The sequence below is a fragment of the Zootoca vivipara genome, chromosome 14, assembly GCF_965207765.1.
Source record: "Zootoca vivipara chromosome 14, rZooViv2.hap1.1, whole genome shotgun sequence".
Taxonomy (NCBI): Eukaryota; Metazoa; Chordata; class Lepidosauria; order Squamata; family Lacertidae; genus Zootoca; species Zootoca vivipara.
In genome coordinates this window covers 12889158-12905264 of record NC_142597.1, presented here as the reverse complement: position 1 = coordinate 12905264, position 16107 = coordinate 12889158, and the positions used below count along the sequence as shown (strand labels likewise).

Here is a 16107-nt window from a genome sequence, read left to right as displayed (position 1 = left end):
AGTCATAATAACAAAACAAAAAAGGTGTGTGTGTGTGTGTGTGTCTTGTTTATTGACATTCAAATCTTATGTGTGACCATAGGAGAAGGCAGCTGCCAGAGCTTTTTAATTACCTGGGTGGTGATGGGGGTGGGGCAGGGTCCCAGTCCTGCCCTTAATGAGTTGTTGGACAAGTTAGATGACATTTGCCAGCTTATTAGCCCTTCCCTTGGAGGTGGTTTCTCTTCATCAGAATCACCAGGTCTGCAGGGCAATTGGGTACCTGCGTCCCGGTTTGATTTGTTTCTGTTTCTGCAAGGACAAAAACGAATTGCTTCATATTACAGGGAAGGTCAGTTTAGGCCAGGCATCCCCAGACTTCGGCCCTCCAGATGTTTTGGACTACAATTCCCATCTTCCCCAACCACTGGCCTGTTAGCTAGGGATCATGGGAGTTGTAGGCCAAAACATCTGGAGGGGGGCTGCAGTTTGGGGGTGCCTGGTTTAGGCCAAACATTCACCAAGACCTCCCGAACTATACAAGCGACCCATCAAACCAGCTGAGGAAATTGGGGAAACTCTTTTCTCCTTGCCCCCCAGAAATTTCAAGGGGGGGGGAACAAGTCAGGTGCATAGATGTAGGTTTTGTAAAGCCAATTGGTCATTGCGAGGAGAGCACATTCATCTCCCCCTGAGGTATGAATTTAATAAGATGCCTTGTGGTGATCCAGGCTATTGGTCCAGTTTCCTCGGAACTAGCCATACTTGCCGGCAATACAGTAGAAACTATCCAGGTCTAAGGCAGAGGTCACTTTTATACCTGGTACCTGATATTCTGTGAAGGGAAAATGCTGAGTGGAAAATACTCAGCGGTGAACTGGACTTTGAACAGGAAGAAGTTGGGTGGGATCTTTTGCTTTTGAAGTATCCATTACTGGACCCTTCTATCCGCTTTATCCTAACGTAATGTGACTCTGGGCTAGGCGCTGAAACTCACAGCCAGTAAGGGTGGGTTGGAATCTCTTAACTCCCCACCCCTGGAAGGCCAAATTTGACAGGTGGGTGGGGTTGCCCACTTGCCAATCACCTGACATAGTGATGTCAGGTGATGCTGCACCTTGAAAAACTGACTGTAAGGATTTCAAAGAGAAGCATGGGGGCAAACAGGTTTTCTAACATGCCGCTCTTTGAGCCTTTCAAAACCAGAGGTTGAAAGAGCAGCATGGGGCTGTTTTGTAAACAGGGTTTTCAGCCCAGCACTGAGCTTTGGCTGCATGAGCCTGCTCCAGTGGAAGAAGGAAACCCCACACACGTCTATTGATTGGCTGGCGAATTTGCTTTTTAAAAATGACCCCATGGTCAAAATTGGACCAAACTCTTCCCCTCACGTGGTGACAATTTCCAGAGTTCCTTTGGAAGAGGGTTTGACTGTTAAACTAATCAAGGGATTGTAGTTTTATGAGGGGAATTGAGGCCTCCTAACAACTCTCAGCACTCAGGATTCTTTGGAGGAAGACATGACCGGAGGCACCAATTTGTGCCAAAGATTAGGGGAGCCAGTGTTGTGTGTGTGACATCACATGCTTGTTGCACATCACGTGATGTCACGTCACCATGTCTGGAGGAGCTGCGGCAGAGCGGAATGCAGTGCCAGCATGGCTTCAACGGCCGACTGCTCTTCCTCTCTGGTGCTTGGCCTCCTCCTGCTGTTGCCATTGGGGGGTCCAAAAGAGCTTGGCCCCTAGGACATGGCACCCCTGGCCATGACTACTTAAAGTGGTATGAAACTGTTTTAACCGTATAGTGCAGATGGTTGCAGCAAAATGAACCATCTGAGAAAATGGGCTCTGGTCCATTTGAAGCTTATGCTATAATACATCTGTTAAATCTTTATGGTGTCCATAATAATGATAGCTGTCAAAGGCACGGAAGGTCTCTTGCTATCTCCCTGTGATGCTAGAAAGAATGGGATCATAAGGCCTGGATCCAGACTAAGTTAGCTGAACTCAGGTTCAACTAATATTGGGCTCAGGGGCAGAGGAAGGGGGGGTGCGATGGGGGCAGTTTGCCCTGGGTGTCACCACTGAGGGGGGTGACAAAATGCCGGGTGGCACTCACTGTGGGGCCTGCAGCGCACCCGAGCCACACATCTCTCTTGGGAGTGACATGGTGGATTGGGCCCACAGGCTCCACGCTGCCCCAAACTCTCTGCCTGCCGCCTCCCCCTCAGCTGCAGGGTGGCTGAGTGGGAGGAGGCGGGCAGACTCCTCGGAGGCCCCGCAGAGTGTCCTGCGCCGGCTCGTCCTGCCCCACGGGTGGCTGGCCCCACCCCTGGGCACAAGGCATGCCCGATTGGCTTGCTCCACCGCTGATTGGGCTGTGGCCAACTAACCTCTACAGTAGACCCTTTGAAAATAAAGAACCTAACTGACATGCCTATTAACTTCAGTGGGTCTACTCTAAATAGGACTGGCATTGGATACAACCCTTGGTCTGGATCCATGCCATAGCCCTCATGGATATTTTCTTATAATAAGCATATTCCTTTAAAAAGAGTCTTATGACACTGAACAGTCAGAGCATTTATTCTGATATACGCAATTGTAAACTGATGAAAAGGACTCTTGTCCTTGAAAGCTTTTTGCACACTGGCCTTTTAAGATGCTTTTTTTGGTATTTGCTTTAGCAGACTTCATATAACTTCACCTCTAGAATTCGTTTCCCTATTTCTTACATTGGCGGATTGAGTGTTTGTGTGTGTGTGTGTGTGTGTGTGTGTGTGTGTGTGTGTGTGTAAAGAAGCTGACATCTCTCAGTGGCTTCCCTAATCCTTGTTCGTGGACTGACGGTGACGGCTTCAGCAGTCCTTTTGCAAGGAACACCTTTTGCTCCTTGTTTTGCTAACTTAGCACTAAACTGGAAGCATGTTAAATGGAAGGTGCTGCTGCAGGGCTAACCTCTGTAGAGGGTTTAAGTTAGGGTTCACCAAGCAGGCCCCAAATCTCCAGAATCGACTTTCACATACCTAGATCATGCAAAATAAGGAAGAATCAGTGCCATCGGTTAAAGTGATTTATAAAAGTATGAAACGCCCTGTCCTAAGACAAAATGAAGACTATCTCACTTGTGGACTAAAAGAATCTTTCAATATACACAGAGTGCATTTCTTTAATCCATTACAAAGTTCACAGGCCTGCTCCACATACTGTATCTGGAATCGGAGGGCACGGCTGCCAAATCAAAGGGCATGGCTTGTCATAGCACCTCTCCTTTGCTGCATTAGGGAATAATAACAACAGCTTTCTCTACTGAATGCTAAGCAGCGCAGCCTGCCGCCTAGACTGGTTGCACCGAATGAGCAAAATAAATCCACCCAATGTCTTTAGAGACTCTGCACCTACCCAGGGGGAGCAATTTTTTCCAGGCTTCATCCCATGTGTCACTTTTCCTCCACAGGCATACAGTGACATAGGAAAACACCTATATACACTGCCATCATTTCATGTAGACGCTCACAGTGAAAAATGGGGGTCAAGTGGAGAGTGGAATTGAGGTCACAGCCATATTTCTCCTATCCATCTCCACACCTTCAGCTGAAGATGCGCACAAGGTCTACCCCATGTCTAAGTTGTACACCTGTGGGCTCTCTATGCGCAGTTAGGGACCTTGTTCTGGACATTATATTAAAAGTGGATGGTGTATGGACAGGAGAGGGCAGGATCAAGCCTTGCTGCCTTGCTCCCCATGTTTTGGCTTAATGTCTGAATAAACTTGTGTGTGTGCAAACTGCACATGTGACAAGGACCCTCACTTTTCCAGGGTATCATGAAGAGAAAGCTCAATTATGTGCAAGAATTCTTTAGGTGAACCAGTGGAGGTCAGGCGCAAGCATAACAGGTGTGATCCTAGTTATCCCCCCCACACGTGCACACTGAACGTCTGGATGGTGAAAGCTCGCTTTCCGCCAGCTTCCAAATTGGTGAACTACAAACGGTTCTCTTCATGGGTGAGAGAGGAGCACAGCAGCAGAAAACCCTAGTCGGACTCGTCCTCAGGTTCGCACGCAGGGACGTAGGTCAGGGGCGGACCCTACTGCCGCGTTGCCCCTCCCACACCTCCCTGCGTTTGTTCTAACGCGGGCAGAACACGCACCCTGCCTTCTCACATGACAACGGTGCACGCTAGCGGAGGCGTTTCCCTTACTTCTCATACACGCGTGTAGCAAGAAGATTACTGTATCAGGCGGGCAACGGAGGACCCCAACGGGTTGTGATTATTTCGCGCGTCGGAATTGCCCTTGCGCCCCGAGCGGGTTGCAAATTCAAATCGAGTCGCGTTGACTGGCGACTTGATCCGGCGTGAGCCAGCGAGAGCGCTTCCCCCCTGCCCCTCCGTGGGGCGACAGGGGCGGGGAGCAGCTCGGCAAGCGCGTCCCTCCGGCGTGGCTGCTGGCGCCGTAGCCAAATCTCGCCCGCCCCCCATCCTGGTTCGACTGCAGCCAACTCCTCTCGACCCGCGCGTTCTCCGGGCGAGGCGGGTCGGCGTCTCTTTCAGCCGCCGCTGGGGGAACCAGCAGCCTGACAAAGGGGCCGGGGCAGCGGAGTTGAAGCAAGTTCCACGGCGTGGCGGCTTCTCGGCTATCGCGCCCGGGCGAACAGGCACCAGCCAGGCGTCCGGAGCAACATCAGCATCAGCAACGTGCTTGCTCCGCCGGGAGTCGCTCCAGAAGTGCTGCGCTCGCCCGTGAGCAATCGGCGCCTTGGAGTTGCTTTTCCCAAAGTGCCGGAGCTTGCCTGGATCGCGTGCCTCTCCCTCTCCCCACCCCTCCCCTGCTGAACCCGAGGACCGCCTCCCTTCCCTCTCGCCACGGCTGGGGGCAGGTCCCCGGAGCCGACCCGCCCCCCTGCTGGGGAGCCGCCGCGAAAAGGATTCCGCTTTCCTCTGCTGGATGCGTCCCTGGAGGAGCTGAGCCATGCGGCGGCGGCTCCCGCTTTGGCTCCGGAGCTTCCTGTGCTTCTTGCCGGCCTTGGTGGGACCCGCTGCAGGTAAGATGCGCTTCGCAAGCCGGGCGCTTCGCTCCCAGCGCCTGATCTGAAGATCTCCTGTTAATACTCCCCTCCCCCCTTACACCCCCCCCAAAAAAAAGAGCTCTCGGGAGAGACCGCAGCTCCGGAGCTCCCCGTCGTCTAAGGGAAAGCGCAGTTTCTGGGCACAGCTGGGCAGGAAAGTAACATTCAGAGGCGCACGATCCGGATGCGTTTGGCTTCCTTTCTTTTGGAGACGGGTCCCTTGTTGTCCGGGGATCCTGCGGTTGGTCAAGGCCAGGGACAGCTCAGTGCGCCACAGTTCTGGAGTTTGGTGGATCTCTAGTTGCAATTGTATCATATCTTTTCGCTCTGGAAATCTGGGAGCAGGGAAACACCGAGGGAGGTGGCTAAAGGCTGCCAGGCAATCTCTGGCACCCGCTGGAGTAAATGGAGAGCCATGCTTTGGGGGTGGTAGTTTCAAGTCTTGATGAAAAGGCAAGAGGGGTTGGTTGATGTTGGTGATTACGACCCTATGAAAGGATGATAATGGGAGACCGACAAGAGGGCATTCAGGTCTGGGCAGTGTGGGAAGGAGGTCCTCTTTTTTCACTGTGTCCCCCTTCCTCCCTGCCCCATTCTTGTCTTTGTGAGTTTGTCCAGAGTCTGTTAGACCACCAATCCTGACCCACTGTGTGTCACTTCGTAGATCATTCCCTTTACAGAGCATTTGTCTGTGTAGGAAGATTGGAGCAAAACACGTGCAGATTCTCATGAAAGCCCGTTTGTAGTTTGCCATTATTTTTGTGCCTGCGGTGCATACAACATGCCGGGATGCTACATTTATTTTTATTTTTTTTCTTCTGGTGCACGTTTGATCCACAGCAAAATATATGCACCTGCAGTGGTTGCGCTTTCCCTGTCCGAAAGGTGTAACATGCAAAAAAGTGCTGTGCATATACTCCCCAATGCGCAGCTGCCACGTTGTGGAGTCAACTCCCCCTTCCATGTCACCCAGAATTGAGCACTCTGCCTGCGTGCGGTGAGATCCAGCCTCACCCAGAGGCTCTTCTGCTTTGCACTTTCCATTGAGGTAACAGATGGGCCCAAGTGTGATAAAAAGAAGTGCACACAAGGGGATGTGACTGGGTAGAGAAGAGGCTGTCAGCTGGAGGGTGACTGACCTTTCAGATCCCTGACAATTGAAGGCTCCAGGCCTCCCCTGGCTTGGGGTTCGCACACAGCTTTCCTTAGCAAGATTTGTACCAGTCCTTCTCTCTGTGGCCAGAGACAGTGCTACGGTTTTCTGTATGCTCTTTATTTGCTTCCTACCAAAGCCCTTAGTAGTCTCCCTCCCCCTTTTCTGTGCATGTGTGCGGAAACAAAAATCTTCAGGCCACAAACTCTCCCAGAATCTGTCCACTAGAGGAGGCATCAAGACACACTTTGGAAAAGGATGCAGCAGCCCGAGGGTACAGCTGGAACCATTGTATGTGTTGGTTTTAAAGCAAAATCAAAAGCTGCAAAACATGCAATGTTGGAAATAAAAATAACCCATCTTTATTTACCATGGAGGGAAAGTGAGGGATTTTTTTAAAAGTGTTTTAAATTATGGGGCAGTAAAGTGTTCTTGTTTAGAATTTAGGCAGATTTGGTGGGTGGGTTGGGGGCTGAGAGCTGAGAGCTGAGTTCCAGCTCTTTAGGAGTGAACGGAAAAGAGTTTCAGCATCCCTCTGACCCCCCCCATCTGAATTTCATTTACAGATGTGATTTTTGTCACTGAAACTTGAAAGGTGATCAGTTTGAGGCTAGTTCTGTCCTGGAGGGTGGGGTGGAAAAGACAAGAAAGGTGAGATTCCTAGAATTTTATTTTTAGACCCCCCCCCAAAAAAAATTATTACTTGGCCATCTCATGCCTTTAAGAAGCAACCGCTGACAGTATATTCTTGTTGGCGAGGAGCAGAAAGTTCCATTGAGTGTGGGGCTGTGGACGAGTGTCTCGACCTAGGTCCTTTTTATTACATTGAATGCTATCAAATCTGTGAATGTTGCATGCCAGTTAGTGCCCTCGCAACTGGCTGTTCCCAATCTCCTGTACTGTGAACATCGAAGGAATGATTTAGTCTGAATGACAATGGCTGCTGAAGGATAATGCCAAGTGAAAGGCGTGATGGATTCACATTTGCAATGTTTTTTTTTTAAGGGGGGGGGAATGTGACTGATTTTTCATTGCACGTTGCTTCCAGCTGAGAGCAGGCGCTGGCAACAGGATCCGAGGGAATATGCTGCTCCTGCAAGCAGGGCTGTCGATTAGCTGTGTGTCTGTTCTTAGATCAGCAAACAGGAGCCTGTACTGCTTCATTAATATTTGCGAGTGTGCAGAGAGGAAGCTGAGTAGACTCCCACAATGAATAAAGTATAGGGTTTTTTTTTTTTAAAGAATTAAACCTGTTGGAAACGACACTGATTCAAAGGTTGGCTTAATTCTGCCAAACCCAAAACTCTGTGACCTTTGGTATGGTATTATTAGGGTAAGATCAGAATCAGATATTGTTGGCCTTGCAGGAAGCATGTGCAAGATAAACTGTGGATGTCAGAAACTCACAGGTACTTTTACTCAGAAGTAAGCTTGTAGTGTATTGAATGAGAATTTTCTTCCAGGAAAGTGTGTGTAGGATTGGAGCATAAAACCATAAACCTAGGCACACTTTCTTGGGAGCAAGCCCTATTGAACCCGCTGTGACTTGGTTCCAAATTAACATACCGTACATAGCTACAGTATATTCCTGCGTATAAGACTACTTTTTAACCCAGGAAAATCTTTTCAAAAGTCGGGAGTCGTCTTATATGCTGGGTCGTTTTATTAATACAGTGAGTATATCCCAAACTCTATATTTTAGCTGGAAAAGTTGGGGGTCGTCTTATACGCCCAGTCATCTTATACGCCAGAATATACGGTATGCCTTTTTTTGCATACTGTAGTTAACACCTTGCACAGCTCTTTCTGTCTGAGTTTGCCTTGTTCTCCTGTGGAAACTTCATTGCACACTGGAGAACCTCGTCGGATGGCCTAGGTTGGCTAGAATTTGCAGATGTGAAAAACAGGATGCCTTCAGGAAGTCCGAGGAATTTTCTTCCACCCATAAGCCTCTGTCAGAAAGCTTTAGAGGGGAAGAATTATGACAGGGGCTTTCGGAACAAGTCTTCAATGAGTTGCTTGAGACTAGCTATGTGTGTGCATGTTGATTTTCTTATGCTGCCTGCCACGCTATCCTGACCCCAAAGATGGTTAAAAGGGATTGGATTCAGTGTGGACGTGTGCTTTGTTTGTCAATGCAATTGGATGCTGGTGTCAAATTATCGGGGTGTGCCTGAGTCTTGAAGTTCTTAATATTCAGTGATCACTGGTTTTTAGGTTGCTGGTTGTACTTTGGCTGACTTTTTCCATTTGCAAGCCAGATTGTCCAGTGGTAGACAATGTGCTACCTTCAGATGATGATGGACCGAAACTCCCATCATCCCTGAGTGTTGACCATGTTGGCTGGGGCTAATGAGAAAATGTAGCCCAACAACATTTAGATTGTGCCTTGTTGGCTATCTTTGGTTAAGCGGTAAATAACAAGAATGTACTGGTACTTTCGGACGCGGGTAGTGCTGTGAGTTAAACCACTGAGCCTAGGGCTTGCCGATCAGAAGGTCAGCAGTTCGAATCCCCGCAACGGGGTGAGCTCCCATTGCTCGGTCCCAGCTCCTGCCAACCTAGGAGTTCGAAAGCATGTCAAAGTGCAAGTAGATAAATAGGTACCGCTCCGACGGGAAAGTATATGGCGTTTCCGTGTGCTTCTCTGGTTTGCCAGAAGCGGCTTAGTCATGCTGGCCACATGACCCAGAAGCTGTATGCCGCCTCCCTTGGCCAGTAAAGCGAGATGAGCACCACAACCCCAGAGTCGTCCGTGGCTGGACCTAATGGTCAGGGGTCCCTTTACCTTTTTTACTGGTACTTCAGTTCTGTGTTAAGACTGAATAAGAAGGCAAGTCAGGGTGATTTGCAGGGTCCCCTAAGTCAAAGTGCAATGGCAATATGCTGTCCCAAGTCAGATCGGAGCCCCTGCAAAACCTTGTTTTTCTCTGTTTCTTTGCTATATATATCTCTGTGTTTCTCTAGGTCCATGGGTTTTGCAAGAATTGAGACTGTCCAAAATGTTGCCCTGTAGAGCACTGAAGAACTCTGAATTGTGCTTTATTAAAAGCACAGCAGTGGAGATGTATTTTTTTGTTGAAAGTTGAAAGCATCGTTTATGTTTTAAGAAAACAAAAAACAGCGCCATCCTAGAATTCTTCAGAACTCTGCTGGGAGCATGCTACTCAGCCTTGCATTGTAAAGCCTATCAGAGACCTGTAAAGGCCTATCAGAAGACACAAACAGCCACCAGAAAGAAAGGTGGATGTGAAGCTGCAGAGTTTTAAAAATGTACAAGCAAGAATGCACTCCACTTGGTCGCTGCTTAATTATTTTAAGGCGAGAAAGAGACAAACCCATGTACCCCACCCCAGAAAGGATTATGGAGGAAGTGAATCACTTTTACTTCCCTTACAAAAGACCCCTATATCTATTTGTCCACAATTTGCTAGGGTTAATCCACTCTGGAGAGATTTCTCTACCTGTAAATTTCATCCAATTATATTTCATCAATTCCCCATTATAGTGAATGGGAACCAAGGGCTCTGTTTGTTTCTTTGTTTATTTTGTAAATACACAGTAGCTCAGAACATGAAATATCAAAGTAGAGAGAACATAGAGCGACTCAGAAACAGATCACTTTTTTTTTAAAAAAAAGAAGCTACAGATACAAGGCTAGTCTTGAGACATGTGTACACCCCTAATAAATAACTTCCACCAGAGCTATACAGTGGTACCTCGGTTTAAGAACAGTCCGGTTTAAGAATGATTTGGTTTACAAACTCTGCAATACCAGAAATAGTGTTTTGGTTTGAGAACTTTACCTCGGTCTAAGAACGGAATCCGAATGGTGGAAGGGCACCGGTGGCGGGAGGCCTTATTAGGGAAAGTGTGCCTCAGTTTAAGAATGGTTTTGGTTTAAGAATGGACTTCCGGAATGGATTAGGTTCATAAACCGAGGTACCGCTGTACTCTGCACTGTCAATTGGCTTTTTCTTGTTTCCATGTGCTTTCACCTCCCTCTAACCCCCCCCCCCTATAATTTTTAGTTGTCTTGAGAAACTTGAAGCTTTTCAGAAGAAGCCCCACTTTGAATTGTCTGTATCTGACGTTGGAAGCTGTCTTATATGAAGGATCCCAGTAATACCTACTCTGACTGGCAGCAGTTCTCTAGTGTCCTAAATAGTTAATTTCCCCCACCCTACCCCATCACTTTCTACCCGGATTTTTTTTACTGGAAGATACCAGAGATTGAACCTGAGAACATCTCCATGCAAAACATCTACTTTACTACTGTGCTATTAATACAGCACAGAATGGACTAGAAGGTAGGCAATTGGAGTCGAAACTGTATTCACGTTAGGCTAATCATAAAGGGCACGGCTTCTCTGTAGCTTTCAGTGCTTGACTAGGAGTGAAGATGCCGCTTCCCTATGGCGTTTGGTCACCCTGGCTTTTTCATCCTCTCCCACTGAATCATTGTGCAGCCTTGGTCATGTCCCTCGGCCTTCATTCTCCTCCTATAACTTGGGGAGTTTCCTCCTGGAGCTATTTCCCAAATATTGACAGTTAAGGTTGTAAAACACTTAGAAGCACTTGAGGAACATCATATAAATGTGTAAGTAGTAAGTGATATGTGGTGAGAATGGCTTATGAGCATCTTCAGTGTAGCGCCTGAGCAACTGAAGAAAAGACGCAGTAGTAAAAGTTAGACATTCTCTGGTCCTGTGCTTTTAAACATCAGCTTGGTATGGAGCAATGATCAGCGTATGGATAGAAGTATTATCATTTGCTGATGTTTGCCCATAAAGCTGCTGTGAGAAAGCACAGAACAGGAGCTGGCAATGGATCTGAAGCAGTCTAGCAATGCCAAGCTTGACTCAGGTGGCATTGCACAAAGGATGCTGAGACAAGTACCAGTAGTTAGTTTTATTCAGTGGTACCTCCGGTTGCGGACGGGATCCGCTCTGGAGGTCCGGTCGGATCCCAAGGTTTCTGCAACCTGAGGACCGCTTCTGCGAAAGCGCAGACCACTTCTGCGCATGCGTGCGCGGCAAAACCCAATAAAATGCTTCCCGGTTTGCCCCGCACGCATCCCAAAGTTTACGTAACCAGTCGTACCTCGGAAGTCGGACGGAATTTGTTCCAGAAGTCTGTTCAACTTCCAAAACATTCGGAAAACAAAGTGCAACTTCTGATTGGTTTGCAATTGTGGCAGGCGCACCGGAAACAATAGCAGAAGCCGTGCCAGATGTTAGACTTCCAAAAAAAGTTCAAAAACCGGAACACTCACTTCCAGAACGTTTTGACTCCCAAGGCGTTTGGGGGCCGAGGTACGACTGCACTGTGCTACCCGCCAACCACTTTGCCAACTCTCCTTCCTCCACACCTGCCAACCCATTCTCCCTCTACACCTGAGCAAACATCTCTCCCTTTACACCTTGCCCACCCCCTGGCCTATCCCTTCACAGTTTGCCTAAACCTCAACTTGCCCTTCATTCACAGCTCTCCCCAAGCCTCACCCCCTTTTAAAGCAGGGGGGGCTGCACTTCAGAGAGGGGTTTGGCAAACTGCTCTCTGAAGCACCTCCCTCCCTTAAACAGCTTGCCTGGCCATTTGCCATCCATACTGATTGTTCACCTGCCTACTGTTCTGTAGTCACACTGGAGCTGGCGTTGCCACCTAAAAGGTAAAGGTAAAGGGACCCCTGACCATTAGGTCCAGTCGTGACCGACTCTGGGGTTGCGCGCTCATCTCGCATTATTGGCCAAGGGAGCCAAAACAACTATAGCATGATGACAGCCTTACATGTTTATGTATATAGGAAGACATGGAGAAGGACTGCAGCTCAATGATAAGAGTAAATGCAGCCAGTAGCCATCGGCTAACTGAAGATTTATTGATGTTTGTGTGAAAGAGTTTTGTCATCCTGAAACAGCAATTAAAAAAACAATAGTGAGGCAGGTCTTTCTAAAATAATCCAAGTCTTTTTCTCTCTCTGGAATTTATTGTTACCAGAATGCTCTCTGTCCCACCTATAGCTCAAAGTCAGTGCAATTTGTGTGTCTCTGTGTGAATATCCTTCCATATAATCCAAATACTAGAGTTCCTCCTTCCTCCCCTGGAAAGCTGTCTAGCTAATTGAGGCCAGGCAGTGCTTGGCTGTGTCACCCGCTAAGAGGTTTGGCTTTTTTTAAAAAAACAAAACATCTGAGAGTTTGGCAGACTCTAGGCTTTTCAATTTCATATGGTGGCAGATGATGCTGGTGGGAGGTGAGGGGGAAGAAGGAAATGGCACCAGCGGATTCCTCGACAGTTGCTGACTGCTACTGTTTTTGCGTCATTGTTTCGAGTTCCTGGGATCCTTATATGGGCAGATCTCAGACTGGATCCTGTTCGCAGATCCTGGGAAGAAAGGGACATAACTCAAGGGCAGAGCACACATTCTTTGGTGTGTGCATGTGCCCAAAGGTCCAATCCCCAGCATCTCCAGGTAGGACCAGGAGAGACTTTTGCCTGGAGTGTCACTGTAGCGTACAAAGCACTGAACTACATGGAGCAATGGCCAAAAATCATAGAATTGTAGAGTTAGAAGGGACCCCAAGGATCATCTAGCTCAGTCACAGCCAGCATTGTCAAAAGTCAGGGATGATGGGAGTGGTAGTCTAGAAACATTTGAAGGGCACAAGTTCTTCACCCCTTAAGCTAGAGCAGTGGCTCCCAATTACAGCGGTACCTCTACTTACGAATTTAATGCGTTCCGAACGCACATCCGTAAGTCGAAAAAAATTGTAAGTTGAATCCCATAGGAATGCATTGGGAGAAAAAATTCGTAAGTCGAAGCAACCCTATCTAAATATTCGTAAGTAGAAAAAATCTAAACCGCATCCAAGATGGCGGACGGAGCTCTGTTCGTAAGTAGAAACATTCGTAAGTAGAGTTATTCGTAAGTAGAGGTACCACTGTAGCTAACTACTGCAGACCCTCTGTTTTTCAAAAGCCAATTTAAAGTGCGGCTTATATTCATGACCTTACGAGCGTCAGAGCGGCGCCCCACCCCCCGAGCAGCCCAGGAGCGTGGGGCAATGGCACACCACCTGCCTGCCTCTCTCAAGCCTCTCCTGAGTGCCGGAAAGAAGGGGGCAGGGGGGAAGGCTGCCAGCAAAGCGGTGTGGTCCCCCCCCTAGGAAGCAGACTGGGTATTGTCTTTTCCCCCTCCCCCCTTTCAATTTTAAAGGTGTGGCTTATTTTCAGGTGTGGCTTATATTCGGGCCAATATGGTAATTCCCAGTTCTATCTGGAGATGCCTGGGATGAAGAAGAAGAGTTTGGACTTGATATCCCGCTTTATCACTACCCGAAGGAGTCTCAAAGCGGCTAACATTCTCCTTTCCCTTCCTCCCCCAAAACAGACACCCTGTGAGGTGGGTGGGGCTGAGAGACTTCAAAGAAGTGTGACTAGCCCAAGGTCACCCAGCAGCTGCATGTGGAGGAGCGGAGACGCGAACCCGGTTCCCCAGATTACGAGTCTACCGCTCTTAACCACTACACCACATTGGGATTGAGACCTTCTGCATGCGGAGCAGATGTCCAACCGCTGAGCTATGGCCCCAACCCACCCCAAGGCTCACTATTTTCTTCTCATCAGCCAAAGCCCAGGACAAACCTTGCCTTCTGCTCATGGTTTGTTTGAAGAGGAACCTACATGTCATGAGCAGGGATTTCAGCCCCCAGCCCCACACGCTATCGGCTGCACCCCACTGTTTATTGGAAATGATCAGATGGAAAAGCTGGAGGCAGAGCCAGGAAAAGTTCTGCTGTTCCACTGCTTCAGAACTTGCAGTGCTGACCCCCCCCCTTTCCACTCTTGTCAGAGGTGTGAATCTGAAAAATGATGAAGCTGGTTAAGGGAGCCAAGGCAAACAAAATAATTTTAGCCTACATGCTGCTCTTGTGGAGACAAGAGGGTGACTCGCAAATGTTCCCAGTAAGCTCTGGTCACCTCCCTGACCTGCTTTGGTGGTGGGTAGAGAAAAGGCCTCTTTAAGCTATGGGATGTAAGAAGTAGCCAGAAGCAACTTGGGGAGGGACCAAAGAACACAGGCTTTTGTCTTTCTTTCCTTGTTATGGGGGTGGGGAAATGGCCTCCATTGTGCAACTCTTTTCTCTCTTTCTGCTGCTGTAATCTTGGGGAGGGTGAATTTGCAACTGAATTCACAGGCACTGTTAAAGGACACCAAAAAAAGAGAAAGAAGTGGTTTTGTTGTTTCATGGGTTTTTCTTTCTTTCTCTTCTTCTTCTTTGCTAGGGGAAAATGGCCCTGCTCATTCTTTGCCTTGTTAGGATCAAGACAGATTAGCTGTTTTTAAGGTGTTCTTTTGAGTCTGACGTCTATAGCAACAGTTGGAGGCAGGATCAGAATGTGAAATGGTTGTGGGACCCTGAATGCTGAAGCGTCAAACAAATCGAAGTGTCCAAGGGTTGGGAGGTGACAACACTGAATGTGTTGGGTGGGTGGGTGTATAATGTGTAATTGGGTGTTTTGGGGAGGTAGCAGAGTAAGATACTGAAATCCCACTCCAGAGCCACACCTGAGATGTGGAAAGTTCAGGTGGCACTTTTTCTTACTCATTCCTGCAAGCTGCAAATTACCGGTACTTTCTTTTAGCCGTTGTGCATCATCTTTCCAGCCAGAGCAGCTATCAAGGCTGCTTACAATAAGGTACAGATAAAAAAGGATACAGAGCTAACCTGTATGAGTGATAAAAGAAGCAGTAATCATAAAAAAGGAGTAAAATTGAAGGCTCGGTTGAGTAAAAATGACTCGGCAGTGGCCATAGCAGCTAAATTTTAACAGATCTGCGGCCACCATGCCCTGTAATGTTGTTGAGCTGCGGGCAAGTCTCATTTCAGTTGTTTGTGGGGGTAGAAGCAGCTGTTGGTTGCTAATGGGTTAACATTCTGCAGCCCCCTGGTTCATTTTTATAAACATCTGCTAAAAGTAGAAGATTTGGATTTTCTCTGTTCACAAAGGATTTGCATGTCCTTGATTCAAGGGCTTCTGATGGGTTTTATTTCATTCCCGGATTAATAAACTCGGAGTAACCGGCTGCCGCATGGACAGAGTTACTTAGCTAGCTATCAGCATTAGTTGGCATTTGGGAGTGGTTTCAGACTGAAGCCAGCTCCAGTTCCTGTGTGTGTAAGCACTAAGTGGGGGAGAATTGACAGTGGCAGAACCCTTGAAATTATTCCTCCTGCTGGCAGCCTCCTGGAGAGATGATGGAGAATGGAACTGAAGGTCTTTGAAATGTGCTGGGATAATGGCAGAGGAAGGGAAAAAAACTCATTTCACCAGGTCATAAAGTGTCCAGCCTGAATTTAGCTCTTAGCCAGCATGTGGCAACCTGTGTACTGTACAAGGACGGGGGGGGGGGGATGGGAATTGATGTATCGCAGCCTGTGTGCCCATGACAGTCGACAGTAGCCCAATGACCCTAACATCTTCTACTTCAGGATTGTTGACATGTGGCGAGCAGGAGGATACATTGATCTTTCTGCATCTGAGGTCTGAACCGTGAAGTAGTAGTAAAGCATGCCACTAGGCATGTGAAGAGTGACTTTCTGTATTCACTGAAGAATTTGTAGCTTCACTGAAGAATTTGAAACCTAAGGGTTTCTGGGTTAAAAGATATGACTTGGAGGCAGACTTGAGCCTTATGTTTCGCAGGGCCATGAAGTCTCTTTTTCTCCATCTTGCCCCCAGGAAACTTTGTTCCATCTCTCCTAGTTGCTGCAACTTCTAAAGCAGGCATCCCCAAACTTCGGCCCTCCAGATGTTTTGGACTACAATTCCCATCTTCCCCGACCACTGGTCCTGTTAGCTAGGGACCATGGGAGTTGTAGGCCAAAACATCTGGAGGGC

General features: G+C 48.1%; 1 protein-coding gene across 10 annotated transcripts in view; it reads left to right on the top strand.

The window, feature by feature from the left end:
- Positions 1-16107, top strand: part of ROBO3 (roundabout guidance receptor 3) — a 311710-nt gene that overhangs the window by 119205 nt on the left and 176398 nt on the right. For 2 of the 10 annotated variants that reach the window (XM_060268623.2, XM_060268621.2), the window contains exon 1: positions 4862-5024. The exons of the other annotated variants lie outside the window; for them this stretch is intronic. In XM_060268623.2, the coding sequence (XP_060124606.2) occupies positions 4952-5024 (73 nt within the window). In that variant the 5' untranslated portion in view covers positions 4862-4951. Of the gene's footprint in view, positions 1-4861; positions 5025-16107 lie in introns of those variants that run through there. 10 annotated transcript variants of the gene reach the window in all.